Source organism: Microtus pennsylvanicus, chromosome 2 (assembly GCF_037038515.1).
Source record: "Microtus pennsylvanicus isolate mMicPen1 chromosome 2, mMicPen1.hap1, whole genome shotgun sequence".
Taxonomy (NCBI): Eukaryota; Metazoa; Chordata; class Mammalia; order Rodentia; family Cricetidae; genus Microtus; species Microtus pennsylvanicus.
The window spans coordinates 79,304,101-79,327,689 of record NC_134580.1 but is presented as its reverse complement, the minus strand read 5'-3'; the positions used below and the strand labels follow the sequence as shown (position 1 = coordinate 79,327,689).

General features: G+C 46.6%; 1 protein-coding gene across 4 annotated transcripts in view; it reads right to left on the bottom strand.

Annotated features, from left to right (window-relative positions):
* Slc1a2 (solute carrier family 1 member 2) overlaps nt 1–23,589 on the bottom strand; it is a 133,412-nt gene that overhangs the window by 53,484 nt on the left and 56,339 nt on the right. For all 4 annotated transcript variants that reach the window (XM_075961543.1, XM_075961541.1, XM_075961540.1 and 1 more), the window contains exon 2: nt 656–795. In XM_075961543.1, coding sequence (XP_075817658.1) covers nt 656–785 — 130 coding nt within the window. In that variant the 5' untranslated portion in view covers nt 786–795. The remainder of the gene's footprint in view (nt 1–655; nt 796–23,589) is intronic.

The following is a 23,589-nucleotide window of genomic DNA, read 5'->3' as shown; positions in this document are numbered from 1 at the left end:
AGAAGGTGGGAGGATGAACTTTAGTTGCTTCTCTGTAGCCTAAGTGAGGCCGAGGAACAAGGAGAGAATCGAGAACAGAAACTGCGGCTGTCATTACAAGAAACTGCCATGTGCTCTGTTTTCGATACACCTTGTAGAAAACCCAAAAACGAGATTGTATCGACAACTCAGACCAAAGAATCACCCCAGAATGAGGTCTCTTCCATGCTCCCCTCGCCAGCTTTATTAGTTAATCAAAGTCTGCGATGTTTCTGGCAAAAACCTGATGGGGTTTTCTGGCCTTGTTGTCCTTATCCTGAAGCAAGTATTTCTCTAAATGTTGTCTTCTGCCTGTCTGCTCAGAGATCACTCAGGTTTGCAGCATTGCCGATTCCTTGGCCTCTCTCTTAACCGCTCAAAACAATAGTCTTCACGAGTGTGGCCGGGAACGTGCATTCACACTCACGGGGAATATACACACACGTTATTGAGAACCACAGATTCCCGGAGGACAGCAGATGCCTAGTTGGGATAGATTTGCCTCTGAGGCAGCAGGCTTCCTTTTCTGGGGGAAGCACTCTCTGAGAGGCTAGCTACCCCACAAATCAGGAGAGCTTGGGAGAAAGGAATGGGGTGAACTCAGGAGAAAGGGGAGGAGAGATCGCGGGGCACCTACCAAACACCGTCAGTGAGAGCAGGAGGTTCTTCCCCAGCTTGTCGCACATGCGCAGACCCAGGTTTCGGTGCTTGGGCTCCTCAGAGCTGAGGTGGCTGTCGTGCATGCGCACTTCCACCTGCTTGGGCATATTGTTGGCACTGCAACAGAAAGCAAGCTCATGATTAGTGATTCCCTGGGCTGAGGTAATGGGGGTCTCCTGTAGGCAAAGTAGGGGGACGAATTAGGGGCACAACAAGATTCCAATTGACCTGTAGAGCGGACAGATGCTTCTACCACTGCCACGCCCATTACCCTGTATCCCCATAGTAAGAAAAGGAAGCACCATGGAAAATAGCAGGGGTTCTTTCCCAAGAGTCACTCTGGTGCGACTCTGGGATGGGATTGTCTATTCCTTTCTGTTGGGATCTACATGACATTAAGTTTCAAATCTGGATATGTCAAGTTCCAAAATTTGAGCTCTTTCATTCACTTAATGACAGGGGAAGCGGTATATGTTTTTTTTTTTTCCCAGGAAAGTCGCAACTTGAATTACACCAAAATTAGAATGCGCCCAAGTTCAAATTTTCCACATCCTACACGGGTGAAAGTCACACCTGCTGGTAACCCAAGCCTTCCCTTCGTCCTGGAAAAACCACTTATACACCTAAAAGAAGGTTCAGTCAACTGTGGTTTTAATGTTTTTTAAGACAGGGTTTTTCTATATAACAGCCCTGACTTTCCTGAAACTAGCTCTTGTAGTCCAGGCTGGCCTCAAACTCACAGAGATCTGTCTGTCTCTGCTTCCCGAGTGCTGGGATTAAAGGCGTGTGCCACCACCGCACAGACTATAGTTTTAAAATGTTTTAAACCAGAGCTCTGCTAAATTCCCATGAGTCAACACCACTAATAATCAAAGCAGTATGGCAGCATTTTGGCCACTGTCTTCTGAGATGCAACTCAGTCATTTCCTAGACGACACACCCTAAGTGAACACAAGCTGTCTTGGAGAGTCTGCTCCACAGAACCCCTGCTGGGGAAGTGAGGACCTTGCTCCCCCTCCCTGTCCCCCGGCTACCTCACTTCCTAGGCCAGTAAGATTTTTAGAATGAAGCGTACGCATTTCCACTTTGATAAAATGAGGACACATTTGGTATCTCTGTTTAGGAGCACCATCATTTTACGGGTGAAAACAAAACAGACCGAAAGACTGTAACACCCAGAAGGACACGTCACTGTAGGCGACATGACAGTGCCTTCCAAAGAAGGGTGCTACCCTTGCTCTGGTACTCTCAAAGGACTGGACAAAGCCTCGGGGAAGCAATGTCTGCCTGCAGAGCAAAGGCCTGGCAGCGACTGTGGTGGTAATGGGGAGAGGTGGACTTCAGGGGTTCAGTTTTCACTCCAGCACCTGCTAGCTGTGTGATCTAGTGTTGAGGGTGTCCAATTTTTTAAACTGGAGGCCAGAGGCCAGGGCTCTAAAGATCTACAATGTGGGATGAGTCAGATTATATTATAATATGGGAAGGAAGGCTCTGATATTCCTTCATGAAAATTCAGTAAAGGGGGGGACTAGAAAAATGGCTCAGTAAAATACTTGCCCTGCAAGCAGGGAGATTGAGTATGGTCTTTGGAACTCACTTTGAAAAGCTGATTGTGGTGGCATGCATTTATAATGCCATCACTTGGGAGGCAGAGACAAGTAGATCCCTAGGGCGTGTTGGCTAGACAGTCTAGCCTATTAGTGAGCTCCAGGCTAAATGGAAGGGCTTGCCTCAGAAAAGAAAGGTTGATGGATGGCACCTGGAGAATGGCCTTTCACCTCCACATGCACATGTAGACATGTGCTCACACATCTGCACAGGCATGTGCACCCATCCACCGGAACAACAATCATACACACATAACAAAATGTTCAACAGAATACACGAGTGTGGTGCCTGCAATAGGCAGTCTCTTTCTCCAGGGGGCAGAGAAAGAGACAGGACTCATCAAGCTCTTGGCAAAGATGCCAACACGTGGAAGGACCTACCCAGCTGCCCCAGCATGCCAACAAGATATTGAGACGTTAGCTCAGAGCTAAAACTTTGGACCTAAACACGGTGGCTAACTTTTCATAACAAGCTGTTTAATGTATTTGATATCAAAATGCCTTAAAAGTCAAGACTAGTACTTCATAGTCTAGCAGGATACTCACATGAGAATAAGTATCCAAAACCTAAAAGGTTCCTAGTGGCCCTGTATTCTACTTACTAAATTGATATTGTAGGCAACTCTGACTTCCTGTTACATGTGGGCACTTAGGACCACTCTAACCACTACAAAAAGAAACAGTATGGCTGGCTCCCCATATTTATAAGGACCGCCAAACAATCGGGGCCACTTCTTTCACCGCCAAGTGAAACAGACAGCCAGGGCTTCAAGCGGCCATCAGGAGAAAATGCCCGGAATGATCTCTTTAACACAGACAGACCATATTTCTAGGTGTGCATGGGGCTCTTTTTCTATTTTTAAATAATTCTCCAGACAGGACTATAAAGTAAAATGGAGCTCAAAACTTAGAAAATGACCAGCGAGGAACAGAGGTGGTATGAGTTCTGAGATAGTGAGCACGCTCCCTTAGCCAGTCCCTTCCCAAACTCTGGCTTCCCTCCCCCCTGCCCCACCCCGAGATCATCAACCCCCTTGCCTTCTACCTAGATTGTACCCTGCTGCCATCAAAATTAGAATCAGACCCACTCTTTCTATTAAAATGAGCTCAGCAAGTACCGAAAGCAAACATTCTGCCGAGTTCCACATGGTCTCACGAAAGCGTTAGGCATCAAAACAGCCATGGCAAAGCGGGAACACGCAGATAGTAGGAAACACGAGAAGGGCTGGGTGCCTGTTGCTCACATTTCTTTGCTATACAAAACTGCTGGTGCCTGCTTAATCGTTTGCTTTTTCGTCTGTGACAAAAATGTCCCGGGAGCCCTAAATCAAAACAGCCACATCAAAGTGGCAGCATCAAGATGTCAAGAATCCACAAGTGTTTACTTGGAACGCTGCTGACTTGCTTTCTTAGAATTAAGCAGATGCTCCAGCCATGTTGAAAATAAGTTTTAACATATAACTTTATTAATCTATTATTATATTATTATTATAGGGGCATCACAACACTCATATGGAAGCCAGAGGACACCAGTTGGGGGTCAGTTCTCCTCTCCCACCATGGGTACTGGGGGCTAATTTTCAGGTCACTGGGCTTGAACAGCAAGCCTTTTTATTCAGTGGGCCATCTTGCCAAAACAGAAAATAATTTTTAAAGTAAATTAGAACCCCAGTTTCAGTCAGGGACACAGGAAGCTTCCCAAACTATCTGCAAAAATTCTGCAACCAGCTGTTGCATTTCTCAGACCACAAGGGTAGCCCTATAAAGGGGACAATTCTAGAATATTACTATGAAATATTAATAGCAAAGATGATTGTATACCATTGCGCAGAGCTGCTGTGGTGCCTGCATACCTTTAGAATCTATACATATGCTGCTTACTTAGCAAGCACCCAAGTAACAGGCATGGATTCATTGGCTATTCTTCATGCTTCTCACACTATGCTCAGAAGTGAGCACCTTTGCCTGGAAAAGGGGAGGAAGTGGGTTGGACTAATAATTATCTGCTTACATCTGTGCTATGATAGAACCCTCCATGGGTTGCTACGGGAATCACGAGAACGACACTAATCCAGGCTGGGCAGGCAGAAGGTATTCAGGAAAGGTATCTCGGAGGGGCTGGTTCCTGACCTGGATCGTTTTAAATCCCTGCATCCTTTACCAGTCTCTGAGCTGTGAGCGAGCAAGCCTGTGACATTTCATGGGAGCAGCAGCCAAAACAAACTGGGGGATGAAAAGATTCCCCGCTTTCTCCTAGGAAGGAAGCCTTTCTACAGACGCTGGCAGCGTGTTTCAGCACGCTCTGTCCGTTCTTGCCTTTAGTCCTCGGATTTCTTCTGGGAGCAGAGTGTAGCCCCCCACTCTGTCAGAGCCACTGAAAATGGGGCCGTGAATAAGATAAATTCAGACCGAAAGCTCTTGCTCTCTTGGTGTGGACATACAGGGAGTGGGAGAAGGAACAGATGCTGATGGCACCGGGCAGAAGCAGAGACAGGAGGAATATAGAGAGACAGTAGGAATATATGATTTTATGTCACGTGGTCATGGCAGGTCTCATGGGTAGGGGACATGTGAACATCAGCCTGGAAGAAATGAGGAGTCTTTTTGAACTATTTCTGAAATTTTTTCATTGCTTAGCAAGTAAAATAAATACGATATGACCACAAGTACAGCTACCCTACAACCTATAACTCTCCCCAGATGTAAATTGTTATGTCTAAATGTTAGATTTTAGCACGGGCACTGATTCAGATTGATGTCCAATAGGTAAATGCTAGGGCCTATTACCAACCTGAAAGTGGCAGGGTTTTAATGACTGTCCCAGCTCCCACTGAAAGAAGGGTCGACGGACAGATAGGAGGCCTCAGGTCTCAATAGTGTAAGGGTTTCCTTCCAGGGGAGCGGACAAACAAGGCAAAACCTGATCTGTGTACTTGCCCTGGATCAATGCAGTCGCTTCAAATGTGTGCGTTCATCTTTTTGTCGGTGTCCACACGCTGTGCAAACAGAACAGGGCAAGGAAGAGTTCAATCACCTAGGCGGGGAATTAGGGTGCGCCGACTCCATAGTGTTCCTCACCACTCCTACCCCATCTCCTGAGCTGCAGCCACAGACACTGTTAGTCATCTCTGTCCTTACTTAGGGACATTCTGAATGAAGGAGCTGGCAATAATTTCTGAACATTTGAGGCCGGCTCAGCCAGACCTCTCCCGTGGCTTCCATTGGCCAACAAAGGAAGGCCACGTGACAAGAAAGCTGTGGGTGGAGGATAACCAAACCTTTACATGAGCTTACAATTTCTCTCAGCCTTAGTTTCTCCACCGTGTTATTTAAACAGGCTGTTAATTTTGCCATCGCTGCCCAGCCCCATCTCACACATATGCACGCAAGCCCTGTTTTAATGGCAGACTCAACTTCTCTTGCAAATTGTGTTCCGTGACTCAAAGGGAATGCCTAAAGGAACCATGCTAAGTTTTCCCTGTACCTGCTTTCCATTAGCGTCTAATATAGCAACAGGCTCCTTAGATGTGGTGGTGGAGTCTGATTTCCTGCTGCACACTCTCCTGTCACCTCGTGTGGCACCAATTCCTTTTCTCCTCCCTTACTCTCTCAATGAAATGGCAGGGGAATGCCCCCACCTGGAAGCCGGAATCAGCTGGTGCATTTTGCCTGGAGGTTGTGAGGTCTGCACTGTATCATTCATCTGCCTCTTCAAAGTCCAATGCCAGGCTTGAGGGCCCGGGAAGACACGGTGAGGGCAGAGACGTCCCCACATCACTTTCGCCCCAAGAGACTTGGCTAAGTGACATAGTGGGAGATGCTCATTGACCAAGAAGTTTCTCTCTGACAGCTGCTGTGTCTTCACAGACCCTGCAATATCACCTAAGGGGTTGCAGACTTCAAGGGCTCCTCCAGTCCCTTTTCTTGGTCCTTTGCCAGCCCCTGTATCATTCACTGAGCCACAGATATGCTTTCTGGAAAGATCCTGCTGAGCGTGGATTACTCCAGACTCCTCCAGGGGAGCACTTCCTCTAAGCTGCCTGAGTATCTGAGGGGTGAGGGGTTGGCTAGACCACATCTTAGGCTGTCCCAAGTCAGGAGGCTAAGACCTTCTAGGAGACAATATTTGGGAAGGCAGCAGCAGAGTATTTGATACATAGTCAATAGTGAATTTGCTTTCTTTTCTTTCACTTAAACGTCTCCACTGGTTCAAGAAAATAATTCTGACAATTTAGCCACATTTGAGTTTTAGGAAGCCCATTTGACTAGAAAAGAAGTGGGGCCCAAGCAGTTCCCCCAGTCTTTGGCCCTGTTTAAATTGGAGTGACCGGACAACCGCCTGAGGAACATCAGGAAAAACCGGGAAAAAAATCATTGCCCAACCTTCTTTCACAGTGATAAACCGTGACCTAAAAGCAGCATGGTGAGGAAAGGGTTTATTTCATTTCCACTTCCAGGTCATAGTCACTGAGGGAAGTCAGAGCAGGGTCCAGGAGGCAGGACCGCAGGGGATGCTGATTACTGGTTTGTTCCCTCTGGTGTTCAACCTGATTTCTTATTCCATCCAGGACCACCTGCCCAGGTCAACATCACCATAGCAATCGGGCCTCTCACATCAACCATCAAAAGAAACTGCCCTACAGAGTTGCATACACGCCAATCCTATCGATGCATTTTTCTCAGTTCAGAGTCCTATTTCCCAAATGTGTCAAGCTGGCATAAAACAAAAACAAACAAACAAACAAAAACCCAGCACAATATTAAAACCTCTATTCTTCTGGGAAATTCTCTCTGGGAGAGACACCTAAGGTTATCTTGACTTCACACATCTGTCATTTCCATAAAGACTTACTCACCACGGCACAGTTAGGAGTGTTTGGCTGTTCCAAATTGGGAATCACTTCTAGAAATAAAGATGATGCCATGGCCTGGAAGCATGCTGGTCAGCCCAGTCCCCAAGGGCACACTTCCAGAGTAATTGCTGCCCACCTCTGGCTCATGGAGCATGAGAATGTGTCTGAGAACTTCACTTAGCTCCCACAACGTAGGGAGACCACAGGGCATGGCCTGAGCCACAGGGTACTTGCCCCATTTCCAGGTGAATAAAGGCCATGTGACTTTCAGCAAACTGTCTCCTCTGGATGAAATACTCTTTGCATCATTCCACCCAGCCCAGCCTTCATAAGCCAGCACCCACTTCACCTTCACAACCCAGACATGCTTTCATCCAGAGGCACTGAGTCCCAGGATCGAGGTTTAAATCCCCTCTCTGCAGGTGCTTTTAAGGCCTCTTTCACACTGTGTGGCTTATTTTCCCCCATGAGAAGATAAACACTGGAACAAGACTTTCATATATTAGCTCTCTCCCCACATGTACCATGATTTCTGGAAAAAAATGTATGTTTAATAATTATTTGTTGACAGATGGATGGACAGATGGCTAATTCCGTGTGATACTCAGTTTTGAGAAATAGAGTGGTCCAGAAGTCTGAGAGAGGGAGAGGAAGGAGAGAAGTGTAGTTTCTATCCAAGTCCTGGGTATCTATGGATGGGTTCTGGGACTTCTGGTGATAGTACAATTTGAGGATACCAGAGTCCCTCTTTTATATATATTTTATATATAAAATTGTCTAGTATTTAACATGAAAACCTACACACACCTTCCCTTGAATCATGTATAACACTGTGAATATGCTATGGGGTTGAGAAATAATGACGTGCAGAGGGGTGGGGTCTGTACACATTCACTACAGGCAGAATTTTTTATTTAAAATAGTTTTTTGCCCATGGCTGGCTGAATCCATAGATATGAGATCAGCATTAGGTGTGAGGTGTATGGCTGCAAGCATTTGAGGGAGCAATGATTTAAGGGTGGTGCAGTGATCTGGGAGATACCTGCGGGAGGAAGCAAGGGTAGGAATGACCTTCCGAGGTCAAGCATGGAGTAACAGGTTCCTCTTACGGTCATGGCTTCAGAAGGACACATAGACAAAGCAAGAGAAAAGATGTCTGAAGTCCCTTAGCCTACAAGTACATCAGGAATCTCAGGTAGCATCTTAGGATGTTGCCAAGGGCAACCAGGGCTGTTAAATGTAGTACGAGGCCATGACATCTGATGTGGGAGGGTCTTCTGTTTTGTGTTGATTTCATTGGTTAATAAAGAAACTGCCTTGGCCATTTCATAGGCCAGCCCTTAGGTGGGTGGAGTAAACAGAACAGAATGCTGGGATGAAGTGAGGCAATCGCCAGGCCTCTCCTCTCTGGGCAGACACAATGGAGCCAGCCACCAGGTCAGACATGCTGAATCATTCCCTGTAAGCCATCACCTCGTGGTGCTACACAGATTATTAGAAATGGGTTAATTAAGATGTGAAAACTAGCCAATAAGAGGCTAGAACTAATGGGCCAAGCAGTGTTTAAATAAATACAATTTGTTTGTTGTTATTTCGGGTATAAAGCTAGCTGTGCAGGAGCAAGACTGGACGAAAAGCAGGCCTGCTCGCCACCTCACTACAGACATCACTTTGTTTGCACATCCAAAAGGTACTCTAACAGAACCACACACCAACAGCCCTGAAGTGGTTTTAAAAATCCCCACCATAACAGATTATCAACATTTGACTCCTAAGCATCCCAGTAAAAAGGTTTTCATTCCAAGTGTATTAGAAGAAAGGTTTTTCTCCTGCTCAATGTATATAACCTACTATTCAGAGTGTGGCAAGGATTCGCCATATGTCAATGGCTTACCTGGTTGGCTCTTAAACTATGGCACCCAAGCTAAGATCACATCTGTCTTACTGAGTCCTCTATATTACAGCATGCACAATGTTAGGCATCTATTGAATGGTGCTGAGTAAAACTGGGAGATTGAATTAAATATTAGGACAAAATACAGTAGTGGAGTTAGATGAGGTCTACAGTATTTCTTGAGTGTAGACATCTGGGCTCAAATACAGAGCGGGCTTTGACTTAAGACAGAAATGTCAGGCTTTTTGTGCCTTGTGCATTTTTTCCTTCTTCCCCCACCCACGCTCTCCCAGTGTTTCTGAAGCTACATTCACCTCACACTGAGCCTTTTGTACCTAATTTCAGAACAGACCCCCAACTCTGTGGTCCATTAATAAGAGTCTGGTTTTTATGGGGAGAAAGGGAAGAGGTTTATATCATACACAACCCAGAAAACTTCCGTGGTAAGCTTTCATTTGGAGAACTTTAGTTCTTTCATTTGGAGCACTTAGGCCATTGTGCCATGTTGGATGTAGTAAAAGTTGCCATGTTGGCCACTGCATTATCAACACTAGACTCGTAAGCAGCCAGGCTAAAGAAACCAGGCCTTTTACTCTAAGTGTTCTGAAAGAAAGTTTTGCTCCTTCTCGACTTACAAACCTTCAAGTTGAAGCAAGGTTTTGCCTTGAGTCAATGGCTCACCTGGTTGGCCCAGGGCTGTTGCTTTTATATTTGAATTAACAGCATATAAACACAGGTTGGTTTCATTCAATCAAAATTTTACCTTTCTTAAAATGTGGAAAATAGAACCATTCTGTGGCACACCTCTGAGTGGTTATCAGTTAGAAATGAGAAGCAAATATACTTAAGAGTTCACTACCACAGTTCCCGCCAGTCCCTATTGCCTTCTTGATAAAAAATACCGAGTGTCCATTCACATTTACCAGCAATCACCTGTGGTGCTTTCCTAACAGAAGATAAGTTGCCTCCTGCCTGCCTCCTCTGAAGTTAGGGGCTCTTTCCCTATTGAGTTCTGTCATTGCATGAATGAGACCATTCTCGGCATGCTTATACAAAATTCCTGCACACAAAGTAAGTATGTACTCAATAGGAGACAAAAGTTATGAGAGTGAATCATCTTGAATTTTACAAGGATGCCACATAATTTATAACTCTGAGTAGCTTCTCTGGGGAGAAATGTGAAAACAGAAATGATCTCACTTTCAAGGCAGTACAGAAAGACCAACATGTAACTGCCAACTTATAAGGAATGGAGGGGCCTCCATCTTCTTCTCTGCCGGTCCCCTCGTTATCAATGGTCCAAAATTAGATCTCTCTAGAGTAATGACTCAGTGTGCTAAGACACCCAGCCATGACATCAGCCTTTTCTTTACAAGTCTACAGTAGGGGTAGGTGCTAAAGATTGTGGGCTGGATCTACGACAGTTCGGATGAATGACTGTTAGTCATTTCATGGAAGAGGGAGCAGGGCTGACTAACTTGCTTGTCGTCAAAGAGCTGAGAAAGGGTAGAGCTGGGATTCATAGCTCTGCTCGGTCTCCATCTAAGCCCGATTCTCTTCACTGTAGTATGGTGGCTACAAGAACCTAGAACTTTAAGGTGAGAATAGTGTGCACAGATGTTGCTTTAGTTACTGGATCACAGACCTGACCGCAATTATCTGTGTGTGTGCACACACACACGTGTGCACATGTGTGCATGCATGTATGTAAAGACGAAGTGCTTTGTTTTATTTTACTGATCTCAAGCAAACTTCTCATTCTCTGGTCTTACTAAGACACCCAGTCTCGATCTCACAGCTTTTAATTCACCATAAACATCCACAAAACTTACTTATGAAGAGCAGCACACCTATTTCTCACGATGATAGCCACTTAGGTGGCTTCAGGGCCAAGGCAAGTGCTTTAGACCTAAACAAAGCAATTGTGTTTGCACAGCTAGTACAGTTAGATGAAGTCACCGGGACTGAACCAGAGGGTCCAGGGCTACTCTGACCTGTAATCACCCCTCACCTTTGGCTCTGAGGTGATGCTGAAGGGCTTGGCTCAGAAGGGCATGACGTTCAGCTTAAGCCTTGCTAAGAGCAAAGTTCAGAGGATGGGTTCTATTTGCCTCTGAATGATGGAGACATCATGTTTTGGAGAAAGGATGACAACTCGCCCTAACTTAGTCACAGCATTCATACAGCCATGCAAAGAAAATCCCATCCAGTCCCTTCAGCCCTTCCCAGACGATGCTGGTGACAGATTTCTGGGTTCTCTCAACACAGATCTCTCTGAAGGAGACCCAGATATATCAGCTCACTAACATGTGGCCTTTTATTTAAATTTATTTCTAACAAGATACATAAACACATAAAAAATTATACAAATCACCATGTGATATTTGAATATGTGGACATATTGTGAGATGTGCAGACTGAGTTCAACATATCTATCTCCTCAAATATTTGTCATTCCTCTTTGGGGAGAGCATTTAAAAATCTTTCTCATAGGTTCTGAAAACACATCAGACATTATTCTTTTTCTTTCATGAATAGATGTTCTCACTCAGTGGGTTAAGAGGTTCTGATGATGCTACCAGCATCTAGGGAGTTTGAGACACAATGCCTATTTTCTGCTTCATCCCCACAACAGCAGCTTGGCAGGCGGGCAGGGGCAGGGTGTGTCTCACTATTATAACTTTCAACTTATAAGGAGGAAACTGGTAACATTTAACTGGCTAAAATCACCTACCAAACAGCAGAACAAAGAGAAACCTGTATCTCTCCAACTCAAAAGCTTAAGTTTTTATACTATAGCCAAGTAACCGGGCAGCCGTGTTGACCACAACTCTCTCTTCTGGTCCTGTATTTAAACCTTCTGAGCTCCTCTGCAAGAGCTGCAAATCATGGCTCGACATGGAAGTGTTTGATGTCCCCAGCTTAGGGAAATGGCAAACCAAATCCCCAATGCCATCTAGTTCTCTACAGCACTTGGGGACCAGAAGATAATAAAGTTTGTTTTCTTGATTCGTGACTCAGTCTTTGCACTGGAGTTTGTAAGCGGATGTGAGCGATGGCAGTGGGTATAGCTTGAGAGGGGGAAATAAGAGCACAGGATTCATCCAGGGCCTGCAATCACTGCAGAGCACCCGCTTAATCTAAATCCAATCAGTTTTCCAGAGTAGTCGAGAATTTGATGAGCAAATCTTGGGACACACAAAAGCTCCCACAGGCCACTCTCTGGCCATGGGGCACTAGGGAAATCCTTACACCAGCATGCAGAGAACCTGAAAACTAGGAGTTTAGGTGTTCTCTGCTTGCTAAACCAATCAAGCAGTAGCAAACCAGGGAGTCAGCAAGGCAGTGATCAAGCAGCCATTCAGTCCTTTGTTTTCAAATGCATTGAAGAGTGATGGAGGTGGGTCTTGTATCTTATCTGTTGCTTTCATTGGTTAACTAATAAAGAAAACTGCTTGTCCTGATAGGACAGAAAATTAGGTAGGTGGAGTAGACAGAACAGAATGCTGGGAGAAAGAAGCTGAGTCAGGCAGTTGCCATGATTTTCCCACCCGACACAGCTGCAGGTTAAGATCTTCCCTGGTAAGCCACCTCGTGGGCTACACAGATTATTAGAAATGGGTTAGATCAATATGTAAGAGCTAGCCAATAAGAGGCTGGAACTAACGGGCTAGGCAGTGTTTAAAAGAATACAGTTTCCGTGTAATTATTTCGGGGCATAAGTTAGCCATGTGGGCGGCGGGGTGCCGGGGACGCAGCTCCCTCAACAGAAGAGCATCTCATAGCCTTTGTGTGAGACAAACATATGAATCATGTTAGCAGCAAGGCGTTCCCCCGACTCACGAAACAACCACCAATCCCGAATCAGCTCTTCCCACGAGCTTGAGGACCTGTCAAGACTCTTACTAACACTACCGCATTTCCCAGCCTGGATCCAGACACCAAGGACTATCCATCTGTGCACACTTGTATCCAGAAATTTACTATGCATACCAGATACCTGGAAGGTGGAGTCCTTCAAGACTGCAAGAGGGCTAGAGGAAACAGACACATACCCCAAAGCCACCCCTAACTTGTTATGTGAACTTGTCCATGTGACGCTTTTTATCTGAGCCTTGGGCTCATCTATTTTTAAGGGGTGAGGGGGTGCATGCTGTATGTGCTCAGGTGCGGCCCAGGGGAGGATGCTGAGTATCTTGCTCCGTCTTTTTTCACTCAATTCTCCTGAGGCAGGGTCTCTCACCGAACCTGAATCTCATCACTTTGCTCACCTAAGTTGGCTGGCTAGTGGTCTCCAGTGATCTTTCTGTCTCCCCTCGTGCCTTGTGATGTGCTTACAGACCCGTGGATACAGGATATGAACCTTGGCCCTCCTGTTCACACAGCAAGCGCTCTTACCACAGGGAGCCATCTGTCCAGTTCTTAGGGCTCACCTACAAGTGCAGTGCTTGTGTAGCCTACCTGAGCACTGCCTTCCAGTTCTATATGTTGTTTGTGGAGAGGAAGCTCAAGCACCAATAAGAGGCATCCTAGCGCACATGACTGACACACGACTCTTGCTTCATATGTCCAGCTGTTCAGTTAGTGCTAATGTAATTACCACTGAAGTTAGCTTGTAGTTATCCTTACGGCATGAGTGATGCTGATGGCCAGCATCCACTGAAGGCTCTTTACATGCAGATGCGATGTGCTGAGGTTTCTAGATTATACGGGAGAAAAAGATTCTGTGCACTTCACAGACCAAGGATCAGTAAACTCCAGTCATGGGAAAATCTCAGCCCAGTGACTGTCTCCGTAAACAAATGTTTATTAAACCCAGCCACAACCAGTGTTTACCTACTGACTAGGGATTTTTTTAATTCCATGAGCATTATAACTTATAATTAAAAGAGAAATATTAAAATCGGTGCTAACTGGCCCTTTATAGAAAAATACTTCGACTTCATATTACAAACCCATTCCTTTGACCTGTCTAGGGCCTGATGCTGCTACTTTGTTTCTAGCTTCTTGACCCTCCTTCCTCAACTCCTGCTCTTGTGGCTTGGGAGGAGCTGAGTTTATGCCCACCTTTGGCAGGGTACATCGGAATGTTCCATTTAGGACCACAAAGATGCACAGGTAGTGCCTAGGTAGGGTTACTACGACCGTGATGAAACACCATGGCCAAAATCATCTTCAGGAGGATCATTCCATTCACAGGTCCATATAACACTTCATCATCAAGAGCAGAGAAGGCAGAAACTCACTCAGGGCTGGAACCTGGAGGCAGGAGCTGATGCAGAGGCCATGGAGGGATGCTGCTTACTGGGCCATTCCCCATGGCTTGCTCAGCCTGCTTTCCTATGTAACTCAGGACCACCAGCCCAGCAATGACACCACCCACAATGGATTGAGCCCTCCCCCATTGATCACTAACTAAGTAAATGCCTTAATTTTCTTATGGAGACATTTTCTCCTGTCTGATGATGCTAGCTTGTGTCAAGCTAACATAAAACTAGCCAGTATAGCTTGGGTCTGAGATCAAGTTAATCCAGCAAGATTCAGTTCTAAAATACTTTTTTAACATAAAAAGTGGGGATGAGAAGCTCTTCGTGATGAGGTTTCTGTGCTGCTAGAATGTAAAACCAGGTCTTTCAAAACATCTAGAAGCCCATATGGAAGTCACCTCCTTGTATTTGAAGACAGAGAGGCATAGCAGAGAAGGCTCTGATGATGAGATTTAGCCTCTGGACCTAGCAGAGTCTGAAGTTACCTCTAGAATCTCTGGCTAATAACCTAAAGTAGCCTCCTTCATCTAAGCCAGGTCAGGCTAGGCATTTGCCACAACTAAAGAAAACAATCTCTTGACAGAAATGTTATTATCTAATTACTTCCCCCACTAAGATTTAACTGTTAAAAGTCAAAGATAGTAAGGCACAGAGGCTAGAACCTACTACAAAAGGGGCCAGTGTCCTGAGTTCTCTGGAACCTGCCAAAGGGGCCAGTGTCCTGAGCTCTCCAGAACCTACTAAAGGGGCCAGTGTCCAGAGCTCTCTGGAAGAGCTGGCTTCGATCAGGGACAGATCCAACAGGTTATTTTCATGACTTTGAAGAGGAAGCCTTGCAAAAACACAGAACTACTACACCCCAGCAGCGTACTGGCTTTTCATGGGTTAATTTAGAGTAAGTTTTAATAAAGAGTGTGGTCGTGCCACTTAACTGGGAAAAATATTACGAGGACAAAGTTGACTGCCTTCTGGTGGAGTGTTTGGTTATCCAGCAAGTTATCTTACGTAATCATATGGAGGTCAGTGTTGTAAGTCAACACCCTTCTGGGGTAAAGAATGAGTTAGGGCAGACTTCCTGAAGCCCAGGTTCCACGGACTGGCACCCAGCTGGAAGGAACCATCTTTGCCAAAGGGTATCTTCTTATACGTTACATTGAAGAACAGGATCCAGGAGATGGACAGGGCAGTTTATGTAAACAAAGCCATCAGAGACATCTTTGGTGTACAGGTCCGTGTTACTCTTTCCCAGCTGAACAACTTTATAATGAAGTCTGGGTCCCATATGGGATGGGTATCCCAGAAGCTCACAAGGCCCTCTGTTAGGAGTGTGCCCATCCTGGCATGACCCCCAACAAGAGATTAAGCTCAAGCATTTTTGCGTATTTTCAAACACAATGAATTAGTCTTAAGAGGGATGGCTGACAGGCTGTCTGTCTGGATGGATAGATGCAAAAGAGATAGATGCTGGGTAAACATAAACATATTCATCGTGTATACAAAGATTAAAATCAATATTAATCACAGTGCAATTGATAGTGGTGCCTCCCAGGAAGAAGTCCAGGGGTGTTGCATGTGAAGCGAGGGTCTCAGCCATAACTACTTACACATTTACATGCTTCTAACATTTTACCATGCAAGTTTATTACTTTGTAACATCATGGTTAAAAACTCATGGGAAATTATCAAGAATATATTCAATGACATACCCTCTTTGTGGGGGTTAGCCATCTCTCAATGGTCTGGAATGTTCCATAACCTTAACACCATTGTCTCAGACTACCTGGGTAGGCTTTTTTTCCTTTTAAGTTTGCTGATATCTGCTATTGTAGACAGTCACATTGGTGAGAGTTCTCTGCCCACATGTTATTTCCCCAAGCAGAGAAAAGGAACCACGAGACCCAGCTCACGCCAGGCCCATGTTACATGTGACTTGCTCTTTTGGAAAATACCCCAGCTCAGTGCCAAGCCACAGCAAAGGAGGAAAAAATGACATTAGGGAGTCCAAAAGTCCAGGAACAAAGACCCCCCTCCCAGTCCATCTGGGCACATCAGGGCCAGGTCAGAGCATCCTTGGCACAGAGATCAAAGCACTGGTCACTGTCTGGCCTTTGGTGCACCTGCTATCAGAAAGGCCCAAGCTCCATGTTGCTTTGCTGAAGGAAGTGGACAAAGTTTAGACTTCAAGAGTATGGGACATGAAATGTGCTAGCTATATGGCCTTCAGGAAATTACTCAATCCCCAGAAGACATTTCCTCTTCTGCCTTAGCAGTGGGGGAGTCTGTTGGGGTTTGTGATGTACAGTAGCCATCAGCCCTGTCCTTCCTTCTCTTTTCCTCCCCCATGGCCGACTCTGAATTAAGGGGAAATTCTGTGAAAAGTAACTGATGAAAAGAGACAACATAAAACCCAGTTCAGAGGAATGCTCAGACTTTTTAGAAAACACCACCAACTCTGAAGCAGCACTCTGGACTCTTACAAAACAAATGACATAAGGCATCTCAGTGTCCATGTGCCTTCTTGCATTACAGTGTGGCACCCTTGGGCACACACAACCTTCAAACATTAGCAAACACGGATGAGAGCAGTTCAAGCAATCAGTGAGTTAGAAGGCATCAGTGAATGGCATAGAAGTTAGGAGCCACTAGGTGAGATGCACACTGGGAGAGAGGGGGAGGAGATTGTGGGAATAATTCTGAATTTAAATGACTTCAGGTTGTCAAATTATCTGGATGGAGGTGGGACTCATTCTAGAACAGGGTCTGGTAGATCCTCTGAAGTGCCGTACATTAGCCCCAGACAGCTGACCAGGGGAGGTCTGCAAGCCCAGGCCACAGAAGTAGAGGACAGGGTAGAGATCCTGAGGCTTGAAACAGACAAGGAGAGGCAGAAGTGAGCCTTGGATGGGGGATTTCAGTGGCAAGATGATTCTGGAAGAAGCTATGTGAAGAGAATTATTGCACATTTTCTGGGGTTTTAAGTAGAATTGCATTGTGTTTTTCTTTGCTTAGTTTTGAGACAGGGCTTCGTCATAACACTGGATGGCCTGGAACTCACTATGTGGACCTGGTTGGCGTCAGCCATCCTGCCTCTGTCTCCAGAGGGCTGGGATTTCAGGTGTTCACCACCACGCTCATCTGGGCATTTTCTTTGGAAACAACGTTGTTTCTGCATTGTGCAACATAGTCAAGACTTCAGTCGAGAATTGTTAAGGGATCATCTAGAAAGGAAGAGGACTTCCATTTTGAAAAAGAGGAGCCTGAGTAGCTGCCTGTACAAAGGCAGAGTCTGCCAAACCCTGGCTGATGGATGCCCTCCTCCCTCCGGCTCACTAGGTCCAGATATTGACCAAAGATAACCTTCTGCCCCGACAATCCAGAGTTTATGTGTTTGAGACTCAGAGCAAGCAATGTGCCTCGGGGAGACGGAGGGTATTTTGTGACGTACCCTTGGCAGAGAGTGCAACCTCTTTATTCTCGACGTTCAGAAGGAAACGTGGCATGCTCGTTTTCTTTTCCATTGACTCCTTTTAAATTAGAGAAACTGAAAAATCGTTTTCTCAGCTCAATTCCACTGCTCCTTAGCCAACAGAGCTGGCAACACCTGCCCATATGGGAGCTCCGGCATCAAAGGACGCTTGCCCCAGGCTGATTCTGCACATGCTTGTTCAACCACAGCACAATTTCCGAACAGATAATAGTGACTCTAGAGTATGATGGAGTTCAGTGGGACTCCTATCCGTGTCCGGCTCTGTGAGTACATGCAGTACATGTGAGTACACACTCTGTAGTACACACACATGCAGCCTCAGACAGGTCACCAAAACTGACATGTTCATCATGTCTGTGTATCAGTAATGGCAGCATCCGAGCTGCAAACTGAGATACTCTGTTGTCTTCAGGACCTAGCCTTTCATCTACACAAACACACACGAATATGCACACACACACATACACACACACAAGCATGCACTCACACATTCATGCACACGGGTAGTATCAGTGGGGAGAACTCTCCAAGTTACCTTGTGTATTAAGGACTGATGAGATTCCCAAACTGATGAGATTCTCGTGAAGACAGCTATGCACAGATGGCCAGGCGATCATTTCCCGGCAGTGAAAATGTTTGGGAGAGCAGGAATTTAACTGAGAAGTGGTCCTGATGAGAATTCAGACCTTCTTTGTCAACCCATAAAAAAGTGTGAAACCCAGATATGATGAAAACTGCATTAACCAACATTATAATAATTTCTGCATTCATGGGCCCACTCAACAGATATCATGGGGTGTCTGCTATCATGGGGTGTCTGCTATGCGTCTGGCCCTGTTTGGCACGCCAGAAGAGAACACCACAAAGACATACATATTAAGGGAAGTTTATAAGCAGCAAACACTCCATGGGAGTATATACCACAAAGAACACTAGATGGATGATGAGTAAAGCCAGTGGTTATGAGACTATGAGGAGGCTGGGATGAAATTTAAGACACTACATGAAGTTACCATGCAGCATCTTGGAGAAAAGTAACAGGAAGTGCAAAAACTCCAACGTGGAAAGATATGCAGTCGCCATGAAGACTGCAGGTTAATGGGACCACTTCATTGCTAAGTTTCTTGATCCACCCTTCGTGGGGCAAAAGCAAAACAAAAGGAAAAGGCCAAACTACTTCTGCAGACCAACTAACAGGATTCCTCTGAACACAAGATCCTTCCTGCTGTCTAGGCTAGAAGCTAACCCAGGGTAGTGAAGACCCCTATCCAGGACCAGCCTACTGTTCTCCTCTGTAACAGTAGAGGTGTCTGGAGTGCTGACCTCTGTGACAGCAGGGTCAGATTCCACTGCACTGAGATGCAAGTGGCCCGGAGTCACTTGTTGCCTCTGGAAGGAAATGAGAGAATTGGGCCATCTTATTGGGCTTAGCAGCTCTGTTTAGAGAGCAAACAATTGACCTATAATTTTACTTTCTAAGTGGAGTGAATACTGCAAGAATAAAGATGATGAGGAGGAGGAGGATAGGGCTGAGGAGGAGGATGTCAGTTTAAGTATCATGCATACACTACTTTAAACGTCATACTGAATCTAAACATCATCCCGGTACACACCACAGTGACGTCTGCTCTTCATGCCAATGTCATGTACGACTTCAGGTGCCTGGTGCTAGGCCTATCCCACCTCGTAACTCTCACTAAATCCCAGGGTTCCAATTACAGCTTCCCTGTAAAACACCCCATAAACGGTGCATGCCTTGCTGTTCTCACACACAGCCATGCTTCCCCCTCTACTTTCTCTAAGCCAATCACAGCATTATTTGGGAGGGCTGGTGCCTCCACTGGCCGGCAGGTGAGCATGACAGAGGAGGGGATGCAGCAGGTGAGCATGACAGAGGAGGGGATGCAGCAGGCGGGCATGACAGAGGCGGGGATGCAGCAGGCGAGCATGACAGAGGAGGGGATGCAGCAGGCGGGCATGACAGAGGCAGGGATGCAGCAGGCGGGCATGACAGAGGAGGGGATGCAGCAGGTGGGCATGACAGAGGAGGGGATGCAGCAGGTGGGCATGACAGAGGAGGGGATGCAGCAGGCGAGCATGACAGAGGCAGCGATGCAGCAGGCGGGCATGACAGAGGAGGGGATGCAGCAGGTGAGCATGACAGAGGAGGGGATGCAGCAGGCGGGCATGACAGAGGCAGGGATGCAGCAGGCGGGCATGACAGAGGAGGGGATGCAGCAGGTGGGCATGACAGAGGAGGGGATGCAGCAGGCGGGCGTGACAGAGGAGGGGATGCAGCAGGCGGGCATGACAGAGGCAGGGATGCAGCAGGCGGGCGTGACAGAGGTGGGGATGCAGCAGGCGAGCATGACAGAGGCAGGGATGCAGCAGGCGGGCATGACAGAGGCGGGGATGCAGCAGGCGGGCATGACAGAGGAGGGGATGCAGCAGGCGGGCATGACAGAGGCGGGGATGCAGCAGGTGGGCATGACAGAGGAGGGGATGCAGCAGGCGGGCATGACAGAGGAGGGGATGCAGCAGGCGGGCGAGACAGAGGCGGGGATGCAGCAGGTGAGCATGACAGAGGCAGGGATGCAGCAGGCGGGCATGACAGAGGCAGGGATGCAGCAGGCGGGCGAGACAGAGGAGGGGATGCAGCAGGTGGGCATGACAGAGGAGGGGATGCAGCAGGCGGGCATGACAGAGGAGGGGATGCAGCAGGCGGGCGAGACAGAGGCGGGGATGCAGCAGGCAGGCGAGCATGACAGAGGCAGGGATGCAGCAGGCGTGCGTGACAGAGGCAGGGATGCAGCAGGCAGGCGAGCATGACAGAGGCGGGGATGCAGCAGGCGGGCGTGACAGGCAGGGATGCAGCAGGCGAGCATGACAGAGGCAGGGATGCAGCAGGAGAGCATGACAGAGGCAGGGATGCAGCAGGCATGCATGACAGAGGCAGGGATGCAGCAGGCAGGCGAGCATGACAGAGGCAGGGATGCAGCAGGCGGGCATGACAGAGGAAGAGATGCTGAGGACTGTGAGGAAAGACCTGCTCCCTAAACTAAGGACATCTGAAATACCAACAACGGGCAAAGAAGGAAACCGGTAGGGTCAAAAACACACCCCTATCCAACCAGACTCTCTCCCCACTTCAAAACCAGAAAATAATTGTTCATTATACGGTCTTCAAGATCTACAGATCATGTGCGTTTTTTTCCTACAGAAAACTGTACATGACAAAATGGAAATCAGTCCTCAATCCCATTTGCCAGGAAAATTTAAGTCACAGTCAATGTTTGTACCAATGAGTTACAGTGTTCTGGACTCATTTAAATTCATTCATTCTTTTAAATCTCACAACCAGTTTAGAGGCTGGGTTTGTTTTAAGACCCATTTTTCGGACAAGAATGCTAAGATACAGATTGTAATGTAAGCTCCCAGCAACGGAGCTCAAGCATACCATGTTCTTAATGCATCTTAGCTCCCTGCTTTCTGCATGAGGCACCCATCCTCCACCCCATCTCCTGCTGCCAAAGGTCCAGCATTGCAAAGAGGACCTATCCTCAAGCTCCTTGGCTGGCTTCTACTGCCAGCCCTCCAGCCTCAAGGGAGCCTTTCTAAGAACAACGTATTGTAGAATGAATGGCTGTCCAGACAGGAGGAAAAGCCACTTTCCAGTCAACTTCAGGGACATACACAGACCAGAGGGGATTGGATGGTGTGCAGCCAGCCCTGACAATGGGACTGGTGTGTGGCCGAGGAATGCACTTAAACAGAGGATAGCAGAAGATGTGGTCAGTCTCGGCTCAATTGGGACCTGATTGTCTCATTGTCAGCAGGGGCTCATAAGATGCACCTCCTAACCATTGAGTGGCTATGGGAGAGAAAGAACCACGGTTAGTGGCACAGGCTCCTTCTGGAAGGCATAAAGAAGATAGAATGGCTTTCTCAGTGAATGATAATGAGACTCGTGGGCTAGACTCATGTGACTAAACAAAGTGGAGAAAGGGTAATAACAGTATTAATCCAGTGGCCATTAACTGACACCAGGCAACTAGGACCCCAGTGGAGTAAGGCCATGTGTTATAAGCAGGCTGAGGAGAGAGCTATGAAGGCACGAATGGTGGAAATGTCCCAGGGCCAGAAGGAGTTTTGACTTTGGAAACTCGGTTGCTGGTCTGGGTTGGGGAGTCCGTGCCATTAGCCTCTAGTTAAAAATAGACAGAAAGCTATCAAAAAGAGCTTTTAAAAATTGTGGTAAGGATGCTGAAATGTCGCTCTCCACAACTGATGGTTTCTGCTGGGGGTGCAGGCAGGGAAGGACTCAGTTTTCTTTAAGGGGCTGACCACTGAGAGTTTGACATGTAAATTGAACTTGTAGCATTTCTTTCTTTCTTCTTCTTCTTCTTCTTTTTTTAGAGGGTGGAGTGCAGACCTGGGAAGGTTGGAAATAAAGTATGGCTGGAGTACATTATGTGAAATTCCCCAATAATAAATAAAATTATTATGTTGGGGGAAAAAAGTGAAAAAAAAGTCATCTATTCACTCTCCAACTGAAAGAAGTTAAGGGGAAAAAAGACCTTAAGATAGGCAATCTTAGGAAACAGCTATTTCTGAGGGGAAAACCCACAACAGCAGGGGAAAAGGAGTTGAGGGAGCTAAAGCATTGGGTGTCTCACAGATCAACCATCTCTGACTTTTGAATACCACTGAGGGATTCTCCTCATCTGCCCTGGCCACTCTGAGGAATTCATTGCACACTGTCTTTTGGGCCTTTTTTGGCCTTTATATCACTTCAGAGACAAAAAAAAAATGCATTAGAAGCATATTTCTTTCCTCAGGGGAAAAATCCAGCCCACTAATAGTGGCTGACTGGAGTAGAGTTTTGAGAAGGATTCTGAGGTATACTTCAGATTCATGTGGATGGGCCCTATGATTGATTAGCCACCTTCGCCACACACACAAGCTTGAGGGAATCTACAGGTGGGCCCCTGTTGGCCATGCTTGCTTTGTGGAGGTGAGCAGATCATTATTTTCTTATAGGCCATCCAGTCTGGCTTTTCTGGTGAGTTTCAGGCTACTGAGAAATTCTGTGCCCCACCCCAAACAAACAAACAAACACACAAATAAGGTTCCTATGGATCAGCACTTGAAGGACAAGATCAGAGGAAATCCTCTGGTCTCCACATGCATGTACACACGTGCACACTCATGCACCTGCACACACAGAAACGTACATGTGTGCACACACAGAATCCTCCTCATCAGATACTGGGACGGATGCTTCTGCTCTCAACATGTGTCTCTGTGGTTTATTTGCTGTGGGTTGGGAAGAGATGAGAAGAGAAGGGAAGGGAAGGGAAGGGGAGGAGAGGAGAGGGGAGGGGAGGGGAAGGAAGGGAAAGGGAGGGGAGGGGAGGGAAGGGAAGTCTTGGGGTTCAGGAAACTTAGAGGCGAGCATATAAAAGGTCATTCCTGTCCAGTTCATACTTATCTTTTCAAGCCAGTGTCAGAAGTCACACATTGGAGTGGTGGCAAATATGAACTTCATAATGTAGCTATCGTACAAACCCCAGCTCTTCCACTAAACAGAACTGTGAGCAAGCCGTTCAGGGTCTCTGACTCTGTTTTCCTCCCTATGAAATGAGAGCACTGGATGGGGCCGCCTGCTCCAGGGGCCGAGTATTATGTCTTGTGCCTCATAACCAAGGTCTGAGATGAATCAGGAAATCCTGACAGCTCACTCCTGTTTTCATCAAGGCAGACTGATGGTCAGATCACTAGAGAACATGTTCAGGTCCTAGAG